Raw genomic sequence first — 22,753 nt, 5'->3', positions numbered from 1 at the left:
CTTCATGAGGTGCAATGACCAATTTACTGTGAGCTTGTTTCCATGTTCTTTTTTGTTGTTCTTTTTTCACTATTTTGTTAACTCGTTCGTAATCGTCTTATATCTTGGCGTTCTGGGCATCTCGCGGGCAAGAATGTCTGGAAATTGTTTAACCACTGGCTGCAATCGCTGTATCGTGTAAACAAAAAATAATTCAATATTCCTCTCAACGTATATGAACGCTGGAACGCTCATATTCTGAAAGCCAAGGCAAATTTAAATGACGTTCGCACACATTTCAGTGACTCGAATCCTCCTGTTATAACAACTGCATATTTATGCTTATTACATTGAACCATTCAATGGACAAAATCTTGAATGCCTGTTTCAGGTCTTATACATGCATTGATGTCGTTCATTCGAATTAGCCCCAAAGTGACTGACTTGTTTACAATAAATTAATTGGAAATAAGTATGGAGTTGGCCTGAGGTTCAAGTTTTTCCTATCCATTTTTATAGGAGCCTTTAGTATTGATGAATATCCAATAGGATGTCAGGTTCGAACTCTTTGCTCTCCTGGTTACTTAAGTCAATGTATCGAAAGAAATTCATTCAGTACTTAACCGTTCAATTACGTGCTATGTAGCTTCTGTCGACCTTCACTTTCGCCCAAAATAGGGCCTACCTTACTGGATTTCAATTTATTTTCTTTTTCATAGGCACACCCGTATACCTTCGCTCTTTGTAGGTTTTGACTTAGTGGCATCAGTGACAATAAAGCTATATGAAGTTCATGCCTTTTTGCTCAATTTTTTCAAGCCAGCAGGCACCTTTCACTGGTTTTAATCATTCAATTCAAATTTTATTTCAACGTTCATCTTACATCTCGTATATTTCTGTTCTTTCTATGTCGCTGACGGTGAAATCTTTGTTGATGAAAACCTTCATTATATACTAAAGTTACTCTGTGATTAATGTAAAACAATCACATAATTCAAGTTACAGAAAATGCGACCAATGGGCCTATAAACTTTTTTTTGGATAAAATCTATATATTTTTTGTTTCATTCGTGAGCCACGGACATACTGTGACATTCATATAGTTGCATTAAATTACGGCGAATTATACACGTATAGGAAGAATTAATAGAAACGGCTATGATGTACATGTAAGTTTATTCCAGTCATAATATATTCCTCTACATAAAATAGTATTACAATCAGACAATATATCATTATCTATGAAGTTCAAGAAGTTCCAGTCACAACTGCCTAATTCCCTGAGCCCATCTTCGATGCCGCCATTCAAAAATATTTGAAGTAGGCTCTATAGTTATGCTGCCTTTACATCCTATTCCCGGCGGCCACGGCAGCCATCTCACGTTTCAGGCCTCCGTGGACATAAAACGGGATGGTCGTGAAACAACCGATTGGACAGCTATAATACAGGGGAAGGTGGGGTAAGATGGGACACGGGACAGGATGGGACAATGCGATAACTATTTTAGTAAGCATCAGAGGGCACTATCTACACTGATAAAAAGCACGCTGTCAGGAAGCCATATTTACGCGGCTGTGAAGCTGAGATTCTCTTGAGCTCAGTGGTGGACAAATGCAAAAATTGATATCGATGACGGCTCTATAGTTATGCTGCCTTTACATCCTATTCCCGGCGGCCACGGCAGCCATCTCACGTTTCAGGCCTCCGTGGACATAAAACGGGATGGTCGTGAAACAACCGATTGGACAGCTATAATACAGGGGAAGGTGGGGTAAGATGGGACACGGGACAGGATGGGACAATGCGATAACTATTTTAGTAAGCATCAGAGGGCACTATCTACACTGATAAAAAGCACGCTGTCAGGAAGCCATATTTACGCGGCTGTGAAGCTGAGATTCTCTTGAGCTCAGTGGTGGACAAATGCAAAAATTGATATCGATGACGGCAGAATTTCTGCAGTTAAGAAATGTATAGTATCCTTGGCATAATATGAAGAAAGGTAGAACGTTGATATCGTGTCTTTTTTAATACATCAAGTTTATTTCACAAAATGTAGGCAGACTGTATGTCATTGCATGTATTGTGTATATAGAGCTTAGAAGTGTAGTGTGTTGGTGTGCATGGGGCAGGATGGGCGGGTGTCCCATCTTGCCCCATATATATTATTAGATAAGGTTAATGTATATATTTTATTCTTTTTTCAGTTTCAGAATGGTCCGGAATTACAAAAGAAAGAGCGACCGTTTCAAGTGGAACACGAAAATATGCGTCTCCATTGTTTGTCCCATCGTGCCCCACTGTAATTCATGATGTGGGGCAGGATGGGACAGATTTGACTATTTTGATGATGGCTATTAAACGTAAAATAAAAGTAGGCAATTAAGATGATATAACGTGTGATAGTGTTGCCTTACACAATCTTTGTAAATCCTGTTTCATGTGGAAGTTTGTGACATAGTATAAGAAATAAAGCACATTTAGTGAAAATAATGTGGCCCATCCTGCCCCACGTTCCCCTAGGTTCGAAACGTTCTGACTCTCTCCGGAAGAGAGGGATGTAGGTTCCAGGCTATGCTCTATGTCTATGTCAAGATTCACAGGAGATGGAGTTCCAACTGGATGTAGGCTAATTATTCAAACTACTGTCAGTTTGGTATGGATGGGCAAAATAAGTCCATAACCGTTGCACTATGCCTTTGATGTTTGATGTCTGAAGCAGCTATCTTTCCGAGTAATCTGAAGTTGGTTTTTGTTTCGGTTAAATTTGTTTGTTTCTTTGTTGTTGTTTTAGCTTTTAATAGGACTTATCGCGTATATTTTGCTTTTTTATTCATTAAATCAAATCTAATTATATTTCCTCTATAATTATAGATTATAAAAACGTCAATCCCGCCCAGAAATATCTGCAAAAGTGCAAATCAGAGGTATAAGCCCTATGTTATGAAAGTGAAACTGGTATCCTGGAAAGTCGATAAATTTCGTCAATTAAAAATGATACGATATCTTTAGATCTATAGATTTGGGGCCGGTCAATCAATTGTCAGATAAGTGCACGGACATGCCCACTCGAGTACTTTTGATTTTTATTTCATCTATGATAATAAAATTTCTGTGTGTGTGCAGTGTATTGTGGAAGAATCTTGGCCGTGCCGTGGCGAGAGGACGTCCACGGGTCACATGATCCCCTCCCTGTGGAACATGTACAAGGGCAAGGTAGTAAACCCACCGAACTTCTACAACAGCAATACACATATCCGATATCCGCGGACATAGGGGCCGATCCTTCGTATGAATATGGCGTCAGCGAGTGTATTTCGACGACCATCTAGACAGCGCAGTGGCTCTAAAAAGAGTGCACTGTATGATGCTGAGGGAAACGAAGTAGAGGTTGGTACAATGGGTGTGGTTTTGTGAACAATTTTCGAGAGAATGCCGTAATATTCGGAAATTGGACAGAATACAGCGGGTCTGCTCAATTGCTATAGTCCCATGTGTTCATATTTGTGTTTGGGCGTAATAATTGGTCCTTTCGACGATGCAGCCACACCTCCCCAGCCAGGGCCCAGGCAAGGCAGGCCAGGCCCAGTACAGAATTGTAGTGACCATCGCAATTACTGCTTTTTGTCAGGTTATATTTATGTAATTTCCCATATGTTGTGTCTTTAGAAGTGTTTAGCTCTGCCATGTATCGTGGTTATAGTAAACTTCATTTTTTTTTTTTTGGGGGGGGGGGGGGCGGAGAGGGAGGTAGACCGTCTATATTCTTAGCCTCCCTCTCCGCTCCCACCCCCACCCCCCATTAGCCTTACTAGCCTTATTGGCCGCCGCCTTATTTTTAGACTGCAGGGTCTAGATTCTACTCCATTGTGTCATTGTGTGGACATTAAATTTCACAATGTAAAATTTGAATTTTGTTAGATAATTTACACCAAATTACGATGTGCAAATTAAACTCAGTAAATTAAACTGTAGGCCTAATTTAACTAGTATACACAGTCCTGTCACTGTACACAAGTGTACGGTGTCTGGTCGGGCTAAGTAAACTGTAGATCTAATGATAACAGAACTGGAAGAACTATTTATCTTCTATGTTTTCCACTAGGCATGAAGTCTACAGGATAATTGATAGTTGCTGTAAAAATGTACATGATGCCATGGATAGGCCTACCTTTTGAAGTAGTTACACACAGCCTGTGCTTCATACATTGTCTGGTCAGGCTACTGTTGAAGTTAAACTTGTCTCTTTTTTTTTTGGTAGGAAAAAAATTACTCTGGCGATTGAAAAAAGAAGGAATAAAATAGGAAGTTGGTAGAAAGGCTCAAAATCGAGGGAGAAGTGATGACCACTTTGCGAAAGCTTCTCTCTTGAAAAGGTCAGTGAGTTCTAATGAATGTTATGCATTTAACTGTTATTCTTTTTAATGTTTGTTTGATTTGGTTTGGACAGGTTGAGACTCGGGAGGATGAGGAGCAAAATGTCAAACTTGGTGAGACCATTGAGCTGCTGCTGGCAGCGGGATACTTCAGGGCCAGAATCAAGGGACTCTCACCATTTGACAAGGTAAGGACAAGGTGCTCCAAATATCCAAACCGTGGCTTATATTAATTACCAAAGCTGCATCATGAATTTATAAAGACAAAAGATGTTACTGGAAATTATACAGATTTCAAGGCTGAAAGATTAGATTACAATAACAACCCTCAGGTGTAGGATCGGTAGGGAAAATTAATATATATCTGCAGTCGTGACACACACAAAATGCCAAGTTTCGGTACAATGTACTGTATACGCCATATATTTTGCGAGTCTAAATTTTCGTGAATCGGGAAAACCCAACGATTTCGCGAGTGGTTAATTTCGCGATCATGGAGTCCTGTACTGAACGGAGAAGAGTACACGCGTATGTCACATTCACATCGGGAACAGAGTCGGTATTTTCGCGTGTCTTTAATTTCGCGAATAACGCCCGACTCGCGAAATTCGTGAAAGTAAAAACCTCGCGAAATATTTTGCATACAGTATATTACATGCTTATCATAAAAAAAGATAATGATAACATTTACACATTCATGCATGTCTCATCAAGGATATCTCTACATTTGGTGTAAATTTTCATCATCCATATGATCAATAGATTTTGAGTAATTAGCATGATCGAGTTTTTGAAAATGTTTTCTTTCAAAATATGTTGATAATACTTGAACTATGATTAGGGCGGAAGATCTGGATAATTTCTACCCACAAGCTTTCTTTCAACCTTCAAGACACACCTAGGGTATAAGTTTGTTACTTTTCACATTCTGTTATCAGGTTGTTGGTGGAATGACTTGGTGCATCACTACATGTAACTTTGACATCGATGTGGATCTCCTCTTCCAAGAAAACTCAACGATTGGTCAGAAAATGTAAGAATATCAAAGTTTGTTGAAGAGCTACTGCAATGAATTTCTTGAGATGAAATTAATTTCAGATGAGAAGCATGAAAACAATGCAGGTTTAATAGGCATTGGATTGTTCCTTACTACCTCAGATCCTGAAACTACACTTTTTGTTAGGTCTTACAAGGAGTTTTGTTACATCAATTCATATGAAGAGGGAACTTGCGTATTCAATGTACCATATCTAGACTCACATACTGTGGTACCTGGTAGATGTAAAATCTATCAATTGATGAAAAGCCTGGATAACATTGATACATTGAATGGTACTGATACGTTAGATATTTTTAGCTGTTTAAATATCGAAAGCAGAGCTACATTTGTTTTCGATTTTGTTAACATTCAGTTTAACCCATTGAGGATGCACTGATTTTACTACAACACGCATTTCCCATAGACAGCTGCCCAAGTATACTTGGGACTCGTCCTCAGTGGGTTAAAGTAAATATGTTAAAATAGTTGTCCATAGGTGTTAACAAGAATGTACAGACATGTTGTAAAGTATTTGCAAATTTATGAGACCTACTTGTATGCTATTTACCCACTAAACATTCTTTCAACTACATTGTATCCTGCAGTGCGCTGACAGAAAAGATTGTGGCGGTCCTGCCAAGAATGAAATGTCCCCACCGCATTGAGCCCCATCAGATCCAAGGGTTGGATTTCATCCACATCTACCCAGTTGTACAGGTGCTGTGTTTCTTTTGTTTGATATTCCATTTGTACTCCAGATCCCCATCTACCACAAGTGTTACGTAAAAAACAAAACAAACAAACAAAAGAGTAACATCTGTTTGTTTTTTGATAGGTGGGCATGGTGACTTTGAAGTTACAGAACATGAAAGGTGTGATCAGTATGTGCAAAACTGGCACAAAAAGAATATAGTATGTGAGTAATCAAGGTAAAAGAAAATTCTCCCTATATTGCAGTGAATCTCTACTTTTGTGCATCCAGTATTTGTATCAGAAATGTTCAAGTGATGAAAACCGTCAAACCTTGTTGAGGTTTCCAGTATTAACCCGTTGAGGACGAGTCCCGAGTATACTCGGGCAGGGGTCTATGGGAAATGCATGTTGTAGCAAAATTAAACCGTCCTCAACAGGTTAAAACAAAAAATGCTTCCAGTCGAAAGATTCTAAGGCAAATCAGTGTTTACGTTGTGAGCCTCCTTTTTCTAAATTTGGTGAGGCATTCCAAACTTGTTTATGTATCTTAATCAAATGAGCTGAAAGGCTGCGTGCATCAGTCTTTGAATAATTTGGAGTACTTGAAACCTTGCAACTTTTTACCTCCGCCAAGGGAGGAGGTTATGTTTTCGTTACCGTTGGTTTGTTTGTTAGTTAGTTAGTTTGTCCGTGTGCAAAATAACTCAAAAAGTAGTTAACGGATTTGGATGAAACTTACAGGAAAGGTTAAGAATGGATCAAGTAACCGATGATTAAATTTTGGTAGTGATCTGAGAATTTTTGGGGAATTTATGAAGGATTTTTATGCCTCCGCCACGAAGTGGTGCCGGAGGCATTATGTTTTCAGGTTGTCCGTCCGTCCGTACGTACGTCCGTACGCTTTCGTTTACGCGATAACTTGAGTAATATTTATTGGAATTTTACCAAACTTGGTCCAAGTATGAAGTATGATGGGGCAACGATTTGATAAGATTTTGGGTGAAATCGGCTAAAGGTCAAAGGTCAAGGTCAAATCATGAAATTGTATCCGTTTACGCGATAACTCAAGACTGTATGGAGCAAATTTCACCAAACTTTGTTGGAGGATGATGTATGATGGGACAATTACTTGATTAGTTTTTCAGTGAAATCGGACAGAGGTCAAAGGTCAAAGATCAAGGTCAAATCCTAAAATTTATCTTTTTATGTGATAACTCAAAACTGGATGAAGCAGCTTTCACCAAACTTGGTCCAAGGATGATGTATGATGGGACAATTAGTTGAGTAGATTCTAGTGACATTGACAAGAGGTCAAAGGTCAAAAGGTCAAGGTCAAATGCTAAAAATGTTGCTATTTCCCCCATATCTATGCAATGCCCGCAGTTATTTTCTTGAAACTTAGTGTAGACATGTACTACTGCGTAAGGATTCTCCAGAGAGAGTTTCATGTCATAAGGTCAAAGGTCAAAAGGTCAAAGGTTAGGTGAAAATGTTGCAATATCACTTTTCTCGCAAATGGTTCAGTGTATCTTCATGGAACATGGTACATATGCATGTACTGACTGGCAGGGATTATCTAGGGAATTTAGGGGTCATGGGTCAATAGTCAGGGGTTCAAAGGTCAAGGTCAACTCCTCAAAATGTTACTACTGTATTTCCCTCATACATGTATACTAGTATATGCAGTGATCGCATTATTAGTTTTAAAAGTGTTTAATATATGTACATGTATTACTTGATGGAGATTCTCTTGGAAATTTCCAGCCAGAAGGTCAAAGGTCAAAGGTTAAGGGTCAAAGGTCAGGTTTAAATGAAAAAAGATATTTTGTACTGTAATTACAGTCTTTCTTCATACCTTGAAAATTATACTCAATGCATAAACTTATAATAAGGTCGGTCAGAAGTCAAGTAAAAATTTTCAATTCCCCAAATATGTGTACCTGCACTCTTTTATAGACAATTATAGCAAACCCAGTTCGTGGAAAGTGAACATTCAAGATATTTCTGACAAACCTGTTATTTTGATATTTTGCCAGTTATGTGAAATTGTCATCACACATTGTCAAGACATTGTACTATACACCTATTGGGAGAATCATGCATTATGGCGGAGGCATCAGTCGCCGTAGCGGCATTTCTAGTTTATATTTAAGCAGGTAGGGTCAATGAACTTGGGAGTTCAGGCTGCACGTATTTGATGTTTGCATGCGTGCACTAAAGTTCTAGTTTCTGCTAGGGCGAGGCACGCCATGCAGCTGAGGGTTTATGACGTAACAAAGGCTTCTATATTGGGAAATCAGGCGACTTTCAGTACACAATGCGTACGTATGGGTGGAAATCACATATCTATGGAAGAACAAGATCAGAGGTGGAAATGAGCTGCATGCTTGGCGGAGGTCTGCGCTCTCAGAGTGCTTTTCTAGTTTTTTAATGTACTCTCCTCTCATATGATAATGAGATGTGATTGACTGTGGTTGGTGAAGCAATTTCTCTTGATTTGCTTTCCTTCACAGATATGTATGTATCTATTTATATGACAAAGATTGCGAAGAGATGCCTTGTACAATGTACATTCTTTAATCTGTGATATATTTCTCTTCTTTTCATGTAAGTGGTTATGTGAAGATGTTTCAAATCTTTATGTTCCTCCCCTAGATGTATTTCTCTTCTGTATGTGGCAGTGGTTAGTGAAAATATATAGATCTGTTAAATATGCCTTCCTTATATGAGACTTTCTTTTTCTGTTTGTGACAGTTATGGTTAATTAGTGGAAAAATAAGCAAAGAAAATGGGATTCCATCGGGATTGGAAGTCTCGGGTTCAAATCCCTCTTGAATCCTATTTTCGTTGCTCATTTTTCCACTAATAAATTATAATTTAATTTCTGGTTAGTTTTCTTCTGTTTGCGTTAGTTATGGTTTAGAGAAAAGATGCATGTGAGATATATATTCCTCCTATGAAACTTTTCCATCTCTTTGTGACAGTGGTTGGTGAAGAGGGCCATTGAAACCAGGGAGGAGATGGGGGACCAGATCCGAGCCTTTTCCATCTCACAGTTCAGCAAGAACCACAAGACACCAGAGGTTAGTCTTTCAACTTTGACCTCTTTGCCATCAGCTTATCTGTAGTTTGTTAAAGGATTCTTGAACCAAGAAGCATAGTAGACATTAATGTAATTTCTATATCATCCTCGCCCTTCATATGAACACTTTCCATACTAGCATTTTTTTTTTCAGCCGCAAGTGAGCGTTTTCTTTAATCTTTATAAGTTTTCATTTTCTGTGAATTAGTGATTCTTGTGTCAAGTTGGTTTTATTGCAACTGATTAACAAATTGCCCTTCATTGACATAAATACCCACCAGTCATTCAGTGTTTCCATGATAAAAATCATGGGCATGCTTACTCAGATAGAATTAGAACCCCAACCTCCTGGTTGCTAGACAGGTGTCATATCAGTTGCAATATATTTGACTGTTAACCAATGACTCTTCTCGTTGCTTATTCCTGATAATCAACCTGCTGTGATATTGGCATATTTTTGGGGTAAATTCTTTTGAATATCTACTGATAAAAATTATCCGCCCCACGGAGAAGTGGCCAAGAGTGCCAGCTGCCACCATTAATTTTATTTACAGTGTTCATTCACCTTTCAATCCCCATCTTCACAATGGTTGTTTCCCCAGGACATGGACTTTGAAGAGAGGAAGGACAACTCCATTTCAGCAGTAGGGGAGGTCAAGAACTCGTACAAGGCCCAGAGAAGATACAAGCGAGCAGATGCATATAAGCTGAAGGAGGAAGAACTGCGAGTCCAGTCAACTCTCTTGGAGTATGGCCGGTAAGCCTCTATTCTGTCCAGCTCCTTAATTTGGATTTGTAATAGGTGAGGTGCATATTGTGTCCATAGATTATAAGGAGAGTCTGTAACCCATTTAAACTCCCAGAGATCATGTATTCTGCTCTGAGTTGATGCTGGATCATTTTATTGTAGTTTTTATCATTAATTGTTAGCATTTCATAAGGTAGAATAAAACTTTCATTTGCACCCTGTGTGTTTATATACATTGTACCATTGCATAATTCTGGTGAAAGATTTTCAAAAGCCTGTCAGTCAGTGCATTTTTAACTGATCCTTTTTAAAGTTAGTCTATATTAAAGGGATAATATAGTTTTGGTTGAGAAGAGGCTTCAGGTTTCCAACTTTATGTGCAATGACATGAAGAAACCTCTTATGAAATATTAAAGAGTATACAATTCAAAGAGGAATTCATAGTTTATTCGATGAAAATTGGTTTTGAAATGGCTGAGATATCCAAAACAAAGGGATCCTAATAAAAGGTGGGAGCCAACTTTTATTAGGATCGCTTTGTTTTACTTTGTTTGTGGATATCTCTTTGAAATCTTTTTTTTAATGATAAATTGATTTCTTTTATTGGTATTCATAATGCTTTGTCTGATGAACAATTTGATTTTAGAATAGGTCACGTATTACTCGTGCACTCATTGCATTTACAAATAGACTACTAAGGGACGTTCAATAAATCTGAATTGAATTGACTTGAAACTGAATTTGCAAAGAGCCAAAACTATTACCAGACACACTTTGTATCCAGAAATGTAAGGTTTGTTATCACTGTCTCTCTCTTTGAACTAAACAGGCGATACGGCATGGGGGGCAGCAGTCAGAACGAGAAGGAGGCAGAGAAGGACCCGAAGAGGAAGGCGGTGGCCGCGGGACTCTCCCCCGCATCCCCGGCGGACAAAGCCAAGGATGCGGAGGAGGAGAGGCTGCAGGAGGAGAGGAGGATCCAGGCCCTGATGAAGGGCATGGCTGCCATGCAGGTGGAAGAGGTAGGGCATTACTCACTGCGAATAAACCTCATTAACCCCTCGAATCCCAATAACCACATTTAAGTGATGTTTGTGATGTAACATTTTACCACTCATGGTAATTTTTACCACTCATGGTGAAAGTTAAGAGTAAAAAGAGATTTTCTTTCATTCAAGACTTTGTTCATTTATTATAATTGTTTGTTTCAGTTGTGAAATTTAAAAATTTGTTATTGCTAGATCTGCATTTAATTTTCAAATCAACAGCAGAATTACACTTTTTTTGATTTCCTATTTCTCTCTGAAATTGGCAATTTTTCATAATTTCTTTGTATAGATCTCTCATTAAGTGAATCAGTTTCATCTGGATTTTCATATGAGATAGGCAGTGAAATTCAGTTTTGCCAATTTCTGAAGATAGTTTCTGCAGGAACATTTGCAAGGACTTAGGAGATTCATGTAATTTTGATACGTACGGTGGCCATCATTCTAAGCAAATTATTCTACAGTTTCAGTCATAGTTGTGAAGTGTGATTAGCAGACAGTAGTATTAGACGTGGTTTTCTCAGGTTGAGTCAGATTTTATCATCCAGTTCATATCTACCATGCAACATCTACTACGCAAACTGTTCCCTTTTTGTGAAATGATACCGTAAGATGTCTTTCCCATTTTCAAGAACATGAGGGGAAATGTGAGCGGTACTTTGATATCTCACTCAGATTTAGATGATGATTTGCTGAGTGGTGTTTTTTTAACATGCAATACCAAATTGTCCACTTTCATTTCATAAGAAGAGGCTGACAAGTTATGATTACTTGTATTGAAGGAACACTTTTATCACCAACATAATTTTTGGACAGTACCAGTACTTTGTCATCACACTGTATATTCTGAAAGGTAATGATAACATCATGTTACCCATAGTCACAAAAATACGTAATTTCATTGTAATACCAGAAAAATTATCAGTGGGCATCATCACTAACCGAGGTATCGTACCTGGTAGTAAAGGTGGTAAAATATTTTGCTTGCAGATTATAACAGATTGTGCTTTAGAAGGTTGTGTGAAGGCTGTGGGGTGGAGGGGTGTATTTTTATCAGGGTTTTTTTTTTTTTTAACTCTTGACTTTTTGACTCTTTTCAGGGTAAAGTGACGGCCAGCATGGTGGGAAGCATCGTTGGCTTGCAGTCAGACGTGATTGGACAGCTGGCATCGGAGTACGCAGACAAGGTATGTTGGAAAGTGTCTACCTTAAAGGGACTGTACAGTACTGGTTGAGGTAGGGATTCATGTTTTGAACATTCCTAAGTGAGATAATGAAAAGCCTCTTATGAAATATGAAAGAGCATGTAATTTTAAGAAGGATTTGATGTTTATTTGATGAAAATTGGTTTTCAAATGGCTGAGATATCCCAAAAAGTGCTAATAATAAAAGGCGACATGCCCCAACTTTATTAGTATCTCTTTGTTTCACCTTGTTTTTGGATATCTCAGCCATTTCAAAACCGATTTTCATAGAATAAACTTTTGATACCGCTTAGAACTGCATGCTCTTTGACATCTCATAGAGTGGTTTCTGAATATCTCACAAAACATTAAAAGCTAAATCTTCACCTCGACCAGAACTGTACACACCCTTTAAAGTCAGTCATTTTTTTTAGGGTAGTAGGATGATCTTATTCTGCAAACTCTGTCTTTCCATAACTAAGGCTAATGTGATATGTTGCTACTGTACACCTGTAACATCTAATAATATTGCTATCTATTAAATATGAAGATTATGAATGTGGATGGGGAGGCGCTGGTGAGGGGGGATATGAAGATATTTTTCATTCATGAATTTAGTTGTAGAAAGGTATATTTGTGTCTGTAAATTGAAATACTTGATCATAAAACATTGACAAAAGGAGACACTTTGTGTACAGTCGACTACAATCTTCTGAAAGTGGATATCCACATGGCATACAATGCCCTGATAAAGTGTTTGGAGTAGACACACAAAATACAATCCACCCTACACAGTGTCACCTCCCCATCATTTAATCATTACAGAAAGACCAGGCTCTAACTCTGTTCCTGGCAAACCCACTCCAGAGAGCTTGACATTATGCGTGGGTTTGATGCATGTCTTTTGCATCTCTGTATTTCAGAAATCGGAGCTGCAGCAGCTGGAGGAGAAACCACAAAGGATGAGTGGGGCCCAGCAGCACCAGAGAATTATGGGCTCTCTCCAGAAGCAGATAGCCACCGTCCAGAAGAAAGTGGAAGAGGTAGGCTCAAGGCATCAAGTACTTTAAAGGGATTGTATAGTTTTGGTTTAGACCTAATTTCAGGTTTCTAACATTTTTTGGTGAGATAATGAGAAACCTCTTATGAAATACGAAAGAGCATGTAATTCCATGAGGGATTCTACGTTTATTTGATGAAAATTGGTTTTGAAATGGCTGAGATATCCAAAACAGAGTGATTCTAATAAAGTGTGGGACCCACACTTTATTACGATTGCTTTGTTTTACTTTGTTTTTGGATGTTTCAGTCATTCCAAACCCGATTTTCATCAAATAAACTTTGAATTCCTCTTAAAATGGTATCCTCTGTACTATTCTAGTGTTAACTAGGTATCTCGCAAAAAGTTTAAAACCCAATTCTCATCTCCACCAATACTGTACCATCCCTTTAAAAGCATCTGACTAACTTTTTTTTTTAAATATAAAACTAGGCAACTCACAACAGTTTAAAGCTAGTCTGTAAAAAAAGAATGAAATCTAGTAAACACAACAGTGAAAAATCTGATAAAAAACGGAAGAAAATTAGAGAAGCTATAATGTTGTGAAGTTATGCTAATTTTTGCCAAATGCTTCTCGAACAGTTGATTGCAATATGAATGGGCTGATGGTGGCATCACCTCACAATTTCCTGTTGATAATGTAAAAAAAGAAAGAAAACATAATTAATTTTTTTCTTTTTCCGCCATAAAAGTGTAAAACATGTTATTACTAGCAGAATACATGGTCGATCAAATATATTGCGATTTGCGACTGGCATACATTGTAATTGTGTTTGAACAAAAAACCTTGATAATTTAAGATTTTGTGTACGCACTTTGTAGTAAGTTTGAGGTGATTTTGATCGAATTTTTGATGTTGTGCTTAATACATTTTACTCTTTTTTTTCTGTGTAGATTTATGTTTAACTGGTGCAGAATTTCCCTTTAAACTAGAAGCTTTTTATTTCTCAAACTATTAGAGAGTCTTGACAAATTGTTGGCTCTATGTATCTTAAGAAGTTGATTTTAATAAGGAAAGGCATGTTTATAGTGCCCAAAACATGATTAAGAAATGCTCACATGATGAGGTAGATTTTCTACCTTGAGTGACTGAAATATGCCCTGGAAATAGAAGTCACCCTACTTTTCCAGTGGTTGACTTTCAGTTTCAGTTTGATAGCAGTGTCTCAGAACAAATAACCCATTGAAAAGCTTCAATTACGGATATGGCTTCAGTAAGTGGCTCAAAGGTTAACACTTCACAACACAGAAGTCATGTCATCAAAAAGCAACAGCACATTTAGACTTAGAGCAGAGTAAGTTTTGCTTTGACATGGCAGACACTCAAACGAATGAGCAAATTAAAAAGAAAACAAGGCAATCACAGAGTATCCTAACTTCTCACTGCTAAGAGCAATTGCACTTTGATCTAAAATTTTGAATTCATGCTGTATCCATACCAAATGCTGAGCTCAGAAAAAGTGAATGAAAGATATCAAATTCCATTAGTTCATATAGCAGATAACAGTACATTTGATTTGTATGTGCATGTATGTTTGTATGTTTGTATGGTTGTTTTTTTTTTTCTGTCTGACAGTCACGGGTTACCGTGGAGACGCAGCAGCAGGAATACAGCACAGCTCAGCAGAGGCTGCAGGAGGTTGAGGAGTACTCGGCACGAATCGACCAGGAGATGGCAAAGCTGGATGAACTTGGTGGAGAAAACAAAACGTGAGATTGATGAAAACGAAAGAAAAGAAACATTCAGTCAACCTCACCTAAGTTTAATCCAATGGAACTGCAGAAAACTCCTTCGACTTATGTGAATTTTGACTTCCACTATAGAAATAACATGTTAATGAACAGTCAGGGTAGAATTTTTCGTAGACTTTACCAATTCTTGGACTTGTGCCAGGTGTACCTAGGCAAGGTTGACTGTGAATCTTTCTGTGCTTCACCAAAGCTTTTTAAGCACATTTTCACTCTTTCCATACAGCATCCCTGAAGAAATTGAATGACAAATCAAAATAGCAGTGAAACCCAATCCCCCATGTTTGAAATGAAGACTGATGTACCATTAAATAAGGTCAAAGAATGTTTTTCGATCTCATGCTTGTAGGGGTCAAATTAAACAAAGGACTCATTACCAGGAGAGCAATTCACCAATTTGTAATTGTAAAAGACATTTAATTCATTTATGCTTCATTTCCATCCAATAAAAAGTGTACGTACATTTATTGGGAAAAAAAGACACTGCGGTGTTCTTCTGAGAAATGTATTATTTCTGTTAGAGTAAGTTGTCAATATTGTGCGTGTTCACAATTTGAACATTGTGATTGTGTAACACTCATACAGTTACAGTGATGGTATGAAGTTATGCATTTATATGAAATGTTTGTGCCTAATAATATTTTTTTTTGTGTGTGTGCATGTGCAGAGTACTGGCAGAGCTGCGTGGTCTGGTAGCGATGAATGAAAGTTTAAAGAAACAAGAACAGGAATTCAGAGCACATTGTAAGGTGAGGGAAAGAAATTGTTGTTTTTAACCCATAAGTGTATGTTTATCCATTAAAAATATCAAATTTGTGAGTTTGCATTTGTACTCTTGTTGCAAATTTTGTGACAAAGGTTGATGGGCATTAGAAATATTGCCTTACACTTGACATACAGTTCACCCTGGTTGCACACACAAAGAGACACATCCCTAGCAAGTTTACCTACAGCCAAAATGAGAAGCTTACTGTTGTTTTCTGGCATCAAAGTTAGCAAATACTGCTGGGAGTGTCCAGTATTTGAGCATGCAGCCCTTTGACATGTTGTACCTAATATATATATATGTTCGCTTTAAAGCATTGTGAAATAATTACTACACTATGGAAGAAATCATCATTTTGGGGATAGATTATTTTTGTATCATTTGAGTCATGAATAAATCTGTTCAACTAGAGGAATGACAACTTTGCAGTACCATTGCATCTATCTAGGCACTTGAAGAGTTTATAGTTCAGTGCATGCTTTTAGGCTTTAATACAATATCATAAAAAAATGTCAATCAGGAACAACATGTCTCCTAAGTATAATTAGTTTTGATCATAAGTGAGAAAAATCTAGAGGAGCAAAAGTCTGATTTTGTGCTCCCACTCTGCAGGAAGAGATGCAGAGATTGAAACAGAGCATAGCAGAGCTCCAGGAGGCTGGAGGCGGGGAGACACAGCTGTCAGAGAGGGATCAGCTCATCGCTAAGCAGTATGAGGCTGACAAGGAGAAACTTCAGAAAATCCGGCTTCTCCTTGTAAGTGTCACTGGGCCTATGCACAAGTCATGATTTGCTATCAAAGTCACTATTTTGTTGGCAATAGGTGAATTCCTTTCTTCTAATACTGGGCTGTGAAGTAGGTTAAACAAACCCACATCATTTCAAGCCTGCATGTCTTTTCTCCTTTTTTATTTATTTATTTATTTATTTTTATTTTTTTTTTGGGGGGGGGGGGAGGGGGTCATGTCAGATATCATCATCAGTCATAGCTTATCATGTATCTGCAAACTCTAACATTGATATATTTACAAAAATCATGATTTGAAAAATGCATCAAACAAGGGGGCACGTTTTGCCATGTTGCACAAATGACCTTCAAAGCTTGCTGCTTGCACGTACATGATTTTTAGCTGATTGAACAATGTACATTGTAATCATCCATGGAAAAGTTGGTTGGCAGGTGTAGTGATGATATTTATAGCCATGTCTTGTTATATGCTCATTCAGAGTAAGTTTTGAAACAGGTGTTTAGGCTACACCTGTACTAATTATTTTGTTTTTGTCCTTAGGCTTTTGGACAACCATGAACTGATATTTCAGTGAAGTGTTTATTGATTGACATCTCTCTCTCTCTCCTCCCTTTTCTCTTTCAGGCCCGTAAAAACAGAGAGATTTCGCAGCTTCAGAGGAAAATTGATGAGGTTCCAACGAGGGCAGAGCTGACACAGTACCAGAAGAGATTTGTTGAGCTGTATAATCAAGGTATGGGTGATGCCTTACATTTCTCTCATCAAAGACCTCATAATGTGTACTCACATTTGAAGCTAAATTATCTTTTAACAAGGAAAATTAGAATAAATCATAACAACATGATGCATATCATAAATGGGATGAGATAACCACTTATTCTTATTTACTGATCTTGTGAATCACTGTACCCTAACAAGATTCTTTAGAATACACAATTTTTGTAATAGAAAACACTAACTGTTACTATTACTGATTTTGTTATCATTGTCATGATGGCTATTGACTATATGAAACAAGACATAGTGAATGACATTCTCAGGCCAAATACCCCCCCCCCCCGAAAAAAAAAAAGAAAAAAAAAAAAGAGGGGGAGCAAATTGTGTAGGATCCACAACCTGACACTGTGTAAAGATGTTTTACCTTTGAGTTGGTCAAGAATAGGGAAAGTAAGACTTCAGAATGTGGACATCCCATATCTGTTGGCAAAGATAGTGAGCAAATAATCAACGTTGGTAAAGGTGATGGGACAAACTATCACATCCGAGGCGATCTGGATGTAGCTATCTTTCCGAAAGCGCAGCTGAGGAAAGATAGCGTACACATTCAGATCGCCGAGGAAGTGATAGTTTGTCTCATTGCGTGAAACTAAAAGTTGATTATTTGCTTTATATTCCACTTCTAGGGTCCAAGAAATTCCCATTTTATTCCACATCCGAAACCGTTTTAGCTGCCTTTGGGTATCCTTAGGGCTTAGGCTATGTGTGCGCGTAGATGACAAAATAATGAATTTGCTGCGCGCACCGCGCGGCACCGAAGTGAAAGTGCATTGCACTGTGTACTATCAAGTGACCTAGTTAAATGATATTCCACAGTGCAACGCACTTTTATTTCGCGCGTACTCATCTCGCGTTAGGACTGTATGGACTGCCAGAGATCAGCGAAACAAAAGGGGCTATCAACATAGAGTGTAACAAACTTTTCTTCTCAGGTGATGTGATGGGCAAAACTACGCTTTATCATGTGATCAGCTATTGACCAATCCTATAGCAAGATTCTTAGTATGTGGAATATAATTCTTTCTAACCCATTTTGTATTCCATTGACATCACTGATTGTGCATTTTTCTTCCTTTTTTTTCTGCTAAATCCTTCTGCTGGTTGTTAGACATACATGTACATCATGTAGTTATCTCGTTGCCTATGGCAACCTGATGGCTCCTGCACAAAGTCTATGCAAATTCCATAATCTTGTTTTGAATGGATTAGGCAAGTAACAACATGCATGATCACATGTGGAAAGTCATTACATTTGTGTCATTGCTATGTTTTATTTTTCAATTTGTCCAGTTGCCAGCACCCACCGAGAGACGAAGCAGTTCTACACCTTGTACAACACCCTGGATGACACCAAGCTGTACCTGGAGAAAGAGGTCTCACTCCTCAACTCCATCTACGATAACTTTGAAAAGTGAGTCCCTTACCCCTTTGAGTCCTTTTAGTGCCAGTTGACGTAGAAATCCCTGTATCATTACAATATACCATCCGGGAAGTCCCTGCTACAGAGAGGGTTAGCATGCTTGGTTCCCTAATGGCATGCACGACAGTGTGTTTCCTTGGCCGATTGGCTCAGATATCATATGTAAACTGGTTGTCAATGAATTGAGATTAAATAATCCTCTTAAACCCCTATTGTGTCACAATGGCCTTCCTGTTGAACTGAGGCACATTACTACAGCTGAGTGGGCTTGCTAACTTTACAATGAGGTCAAGTTTGGTTGGATCACTGAATACAGATGAAAGAGCTTGGCAAGTTAACCCGTTGAAGACGAGCCCCGAGTATACTCGGGCAGGTGTCTGTGGGAAATGCGTGTTGTAGCAAGATCAGCCCGTCCTCAGCAGGTTAAACTAAGTGCCTTGACATGTGAAGGGTTAGCTGCTTGTTTCTTGCTCTTTTAGGCCCTACAAATATATAGCTCCTAACATTTGTTTTTCATTTTACAGAGCCATGTCCTCCTCGGCTGGAAAAGATCAGTTCCTGAAGCAGTTTGAGCAGATCGTCGCGGGCGTCAAGCAGAACTTTTCCAAGGTAAGGATAGACAGTAATGAGCTCCATCGATTGTGCCACATATTTCCCACAATGCATCAGTGGTGTACACCTCAAAACTTGTTTGCTTTCCTCATTTGTTTGTTTATTTGAATCTCAGATTCTGCCATTTAAAGGTCACAGAAGTATCAAGGAATAGAAAGTGAAGGATAACTGATTTAAAAACAAGGCCAACATTGGTCTGCATCTTAGTCTACTCAACACCATGAAAACATTTTGCAAGTCCATTTGAAGTGCATGACTTCAAGTTATGTAGGGCATCATTTGCAATACTCGAATCTTTGCTAGTGTTCCATACCCATTCGAAGAATGAAATCAAAACCAATATATGTGAGCAGTATGTGGTTTACTCATTAATGTGAAATTTCTGTATGATGTAAATTTTTGTAATCATTATTTGGGCACATTTGGCTTTCCTTCACATCTCCATCCCATGCAAGAAAAAGAAAAAAACAACAACAACAAAGGATGAGTCAATGTTTGATAGATGTATTATACCGGGGAATCTTGTTATTTAACGAGGACCTAGAAACCATGATAAATACAGTGTACCTCGCCATATCAGGTTCCTCATTACTTCAGGGTACAAAAACAAAGAACCGCAGTGTTGGGGCCCAACAATATCACCTTATTATATGAGGATTTTGTTATATGCAGCCTCTTTATAACAAGATCCTTAACTATATCTTCTTGTGAATATCCACCACTATCTGTCTCTGTCAGGTTGAGAAGAAGAAGCAGGAGGAGAAGATGAAGAGAGACCAACTCAACGACACCTTCCTTGACCTGGTGGAGAAGCAGAGATTGTACTTCAAGACGGTCAAGGAGTTTCAGGAGGTAAAAAGACCATAGACCAATAAAAACAGCAGACTCCCCAGTGAACACACACATTTCATCGCTGGGGTGACAAGACCTTGTATCTCCAAAATGTCAAATGTTCAGGAGAGCAAAAAAACATGGCATCCAGAGCACTGTATCAAATGGAAGAGCCTTTCCTTTGACGTGCCGTGGTGGCTTTATTTTTGGGGTAAGGCAGCTAGGATTTGGACAGGACATCACTTAAATGAATATCTGACCATAAACCAAAAAAAGTCATTTTCACCAAAATTTCAGATACAAGGTCTTGTCGCCCCACCGACGATATGCACTTTGATATGTGTAATTTTCTGGTTGCATCAAAATTTTACTACATATGTTTTTGAAGAGTAATTCATGAACCCTTTCTTTGCTGGGGACTTTGGACAGTGAGTACAACAACACTTTTTCCGTGCCAATTTGCACTCAAATCAAAAAAAGGGTGAAATGGGTCCCAGAATCCCTTTCCAATTGGCTGACAGCCATGTAAGAGTATTTTGGCTAACTGACAGAAGTGTCCACATTCATTAACATTACTGCTCTTCCCATGGACTTCAGAATTTTCCAAATTCTTCCAGTGACTGTGTGCATGACCATGCTTTATGGGTGAATACTTGCATGGGATGCATGATGTAAAATGTTACTGGAGAAGTGATGAGGGGGAAAAGTTTTAATTTTGCTTCCTTGCTTCTTTCATGAACCAATTTGATGCAAGTCAGGATACACAGGCATATTTTGTGAGTTGGTGATGCATCCACTAGATTTGGAAAGGTCTAAAACTAAAAAAACAAACAAACATATATTTGTGTTTTGTGTGTACATAGACTGTATGTACTTGGTCTTGCCTTTCTCATGTGGAGTTTTCCCAAAAGCTCCCTGGGAAGAGGAAGATGAAAACTATTTGTTGTATAGCCCTTGGTTCATATAATTATTTGAATTTATTTCAAATAGCATGCATTTCCATTTCCTCTTTGTTTTTGCAGGAATGCAGGAAAAACGAGATTCTTCTCTCCAAGCTGTCAGCGGCAGACTGAAGACATTCCCACCCCGTCGGCCAAGAAATTTTGTCCTCCGCATTTTATCTCTGCCGCATTATTGCCAGATGTTTACTCCACACAGTCGAACCAGGAACTTCTCTCTCTTTATTTAGTTCTTCTTCAGGTTTTCACAACATATGATATGCCACCAAGATTGTGGCAAGCTGCAACAGAGCAATATTAAGTTGTAGATACATACAGTGACCTCTTTGCAAATAAAATATACTTCCCTGACTGTTAGCCTTCCGAAGGTGTGGGGACAATTTATGTTGCATTCTGCCAAAAGTGATATACTTTCCAATCACCAATATCAGTGGCAACTATGGCTAGCTGGTATATTTACCACTGTCTGTCAGCAAACTTAACACTCTGTGTAACATTCTTCATCTAGATTTCCAAATTTGCAAGTAATTTTATGGTCAAAAGGAGGATTGCAGAGGAATTCTCTTCTGTTTGAGTAGTGAATTGGGTCATTAATGACTCAGAGGGCAGAACAAAATTTGCAATTGTGAAGTAGACACATCATGTCTTTAGATTCTCCAATATGTCAATGGTAGTCACACAGATTAGATTTCACTCAGATTTAGTCTTGTGATCACACTGACTGCAACATTATGTTTTATTTGGCTGGCTTTTGGTTCTCTACATTAGGAATACCTACAGATTATGCAAGTAGGGAATAGCTATGTTTAAGCAGATCACTCTATTTCTTTCTCATTGGAGCAGACAGGAACATGTGGTTATACATTTATCATATCATATCGTAGAGACCTATTTGTTCCACGATAGAAATCTATTGTAGGCGCCTCCTGCTATGGCAAGACGTAGATTGACCATGTAATTTATTTACCAGAAGTATTTTTTCTTAAGCTTTTGTGGAGTATCTGTGAGATATTTGTCGCAGTATGTGGTATTAGCTAAAATGTAACAGAGTTCACAACATATTCTACATGCAGCATACAAATAATAATTTAAAAAAATATAGAATAAATAATAAAACTTCCCAGTACCCCTCATTTATATATTGTAAAATTTATATTATGTGATCTAGGTTTTAACTTTTGAGTATGTTCAGATCAAGCCAAGGCATACTAGAGGTTGCTACATTGTAGTCCCACTTCTGCAAAACAGTGTATGGTCCGAACTTGACGTGACCAAAAAATGTGTGCAGGTTTCACATCATTCAAATAAAACCTGATTATATTAATAGGACTAGGAGTCAAGTGACCCAAAATTCATTTACATGGGAATACATGATCAACATGCAAGCCTTAACAGTGAATCATACCAAAGATATATATTTAATCATGCTGATAACATAGCAAATTTTCCATTGCAAATGAGTCTGTTAACTCGCATGCACCACTCTTAACTTCTTGCTCATTTAGGACGCATGTCAGCATACTTGCTACAGTAAATTGGACAGTCGGGTCAGCACTGCAATTGACGGTGCTTTTGCACGTACAGTGCACTCCTGTTATAACAAAATGCTTGGGACCTGCAATTTTCTTATGTTACAACGAAATTTCGTCATAACAGAGCAAATGCAATATATAACGAAAACA

General features: G+C 38.2%; 1 protein-coding gene across 1 annotated transcript; it reads left to right on the top strand.

The window, feature by feature from the left end:
• The first annotated feature begins 3,277 nt into the window (after positions 1-3,277).
• Positions 3,278-21,242, top strand: LOC140243839 (coiled-coil domain-containing protein 93-like). The gene is made up of 17 exons (XM_072323506.1): positions 3,278-3,370; positions 4,431-4,544; positions 5,295-5,389; positions 6,001-6,112; positions 9,073-9,171; positions 9,773-9,927; positions 10,748-10,940; positions 12,065-12,151; positions 13,072-13,191; positions 14,785-14,918; positions 15,625-15,706; positions 16,336-16,479; positions 17,097-17,205; positions 18,540-18,660; positions 19,194-19,278; positions 20,020-20,133; positions 21,135-21,242. The coding sequence occupies exons 1-17, from the start codon at positions 3,278-3,280 to the stop codon at positions 21,183-21,185; spliced, it is 1,908 nt and encodes a 635-aa protein (XP_072179607.1). The 3' UTR covers positions 21,186-21,242.
• Positions 21,243-22,753: the final 1,511 nt, after the last annotated feature.

The sequence above is a fragment of the Diadema setosum genome, chromosome 20 (assembly GCF_964275005.1).
Source record: "Diadema setosum chromosome 20, eeDiaSeto1, whole genome shotgun sequence".
Taxonomy (NCBI): domain Eukaryota; kingdom Metazoa; phylum Echinodermata; class Echinoidea; order Diadematoida; family Diadematidae; genus Diadema; species Diadema setosum.
The sequence above is the reverse complement of the archived record's forward strand: the minus strand, read 5'-3'. Positions and strand labels throughout refer to the sequence as shown.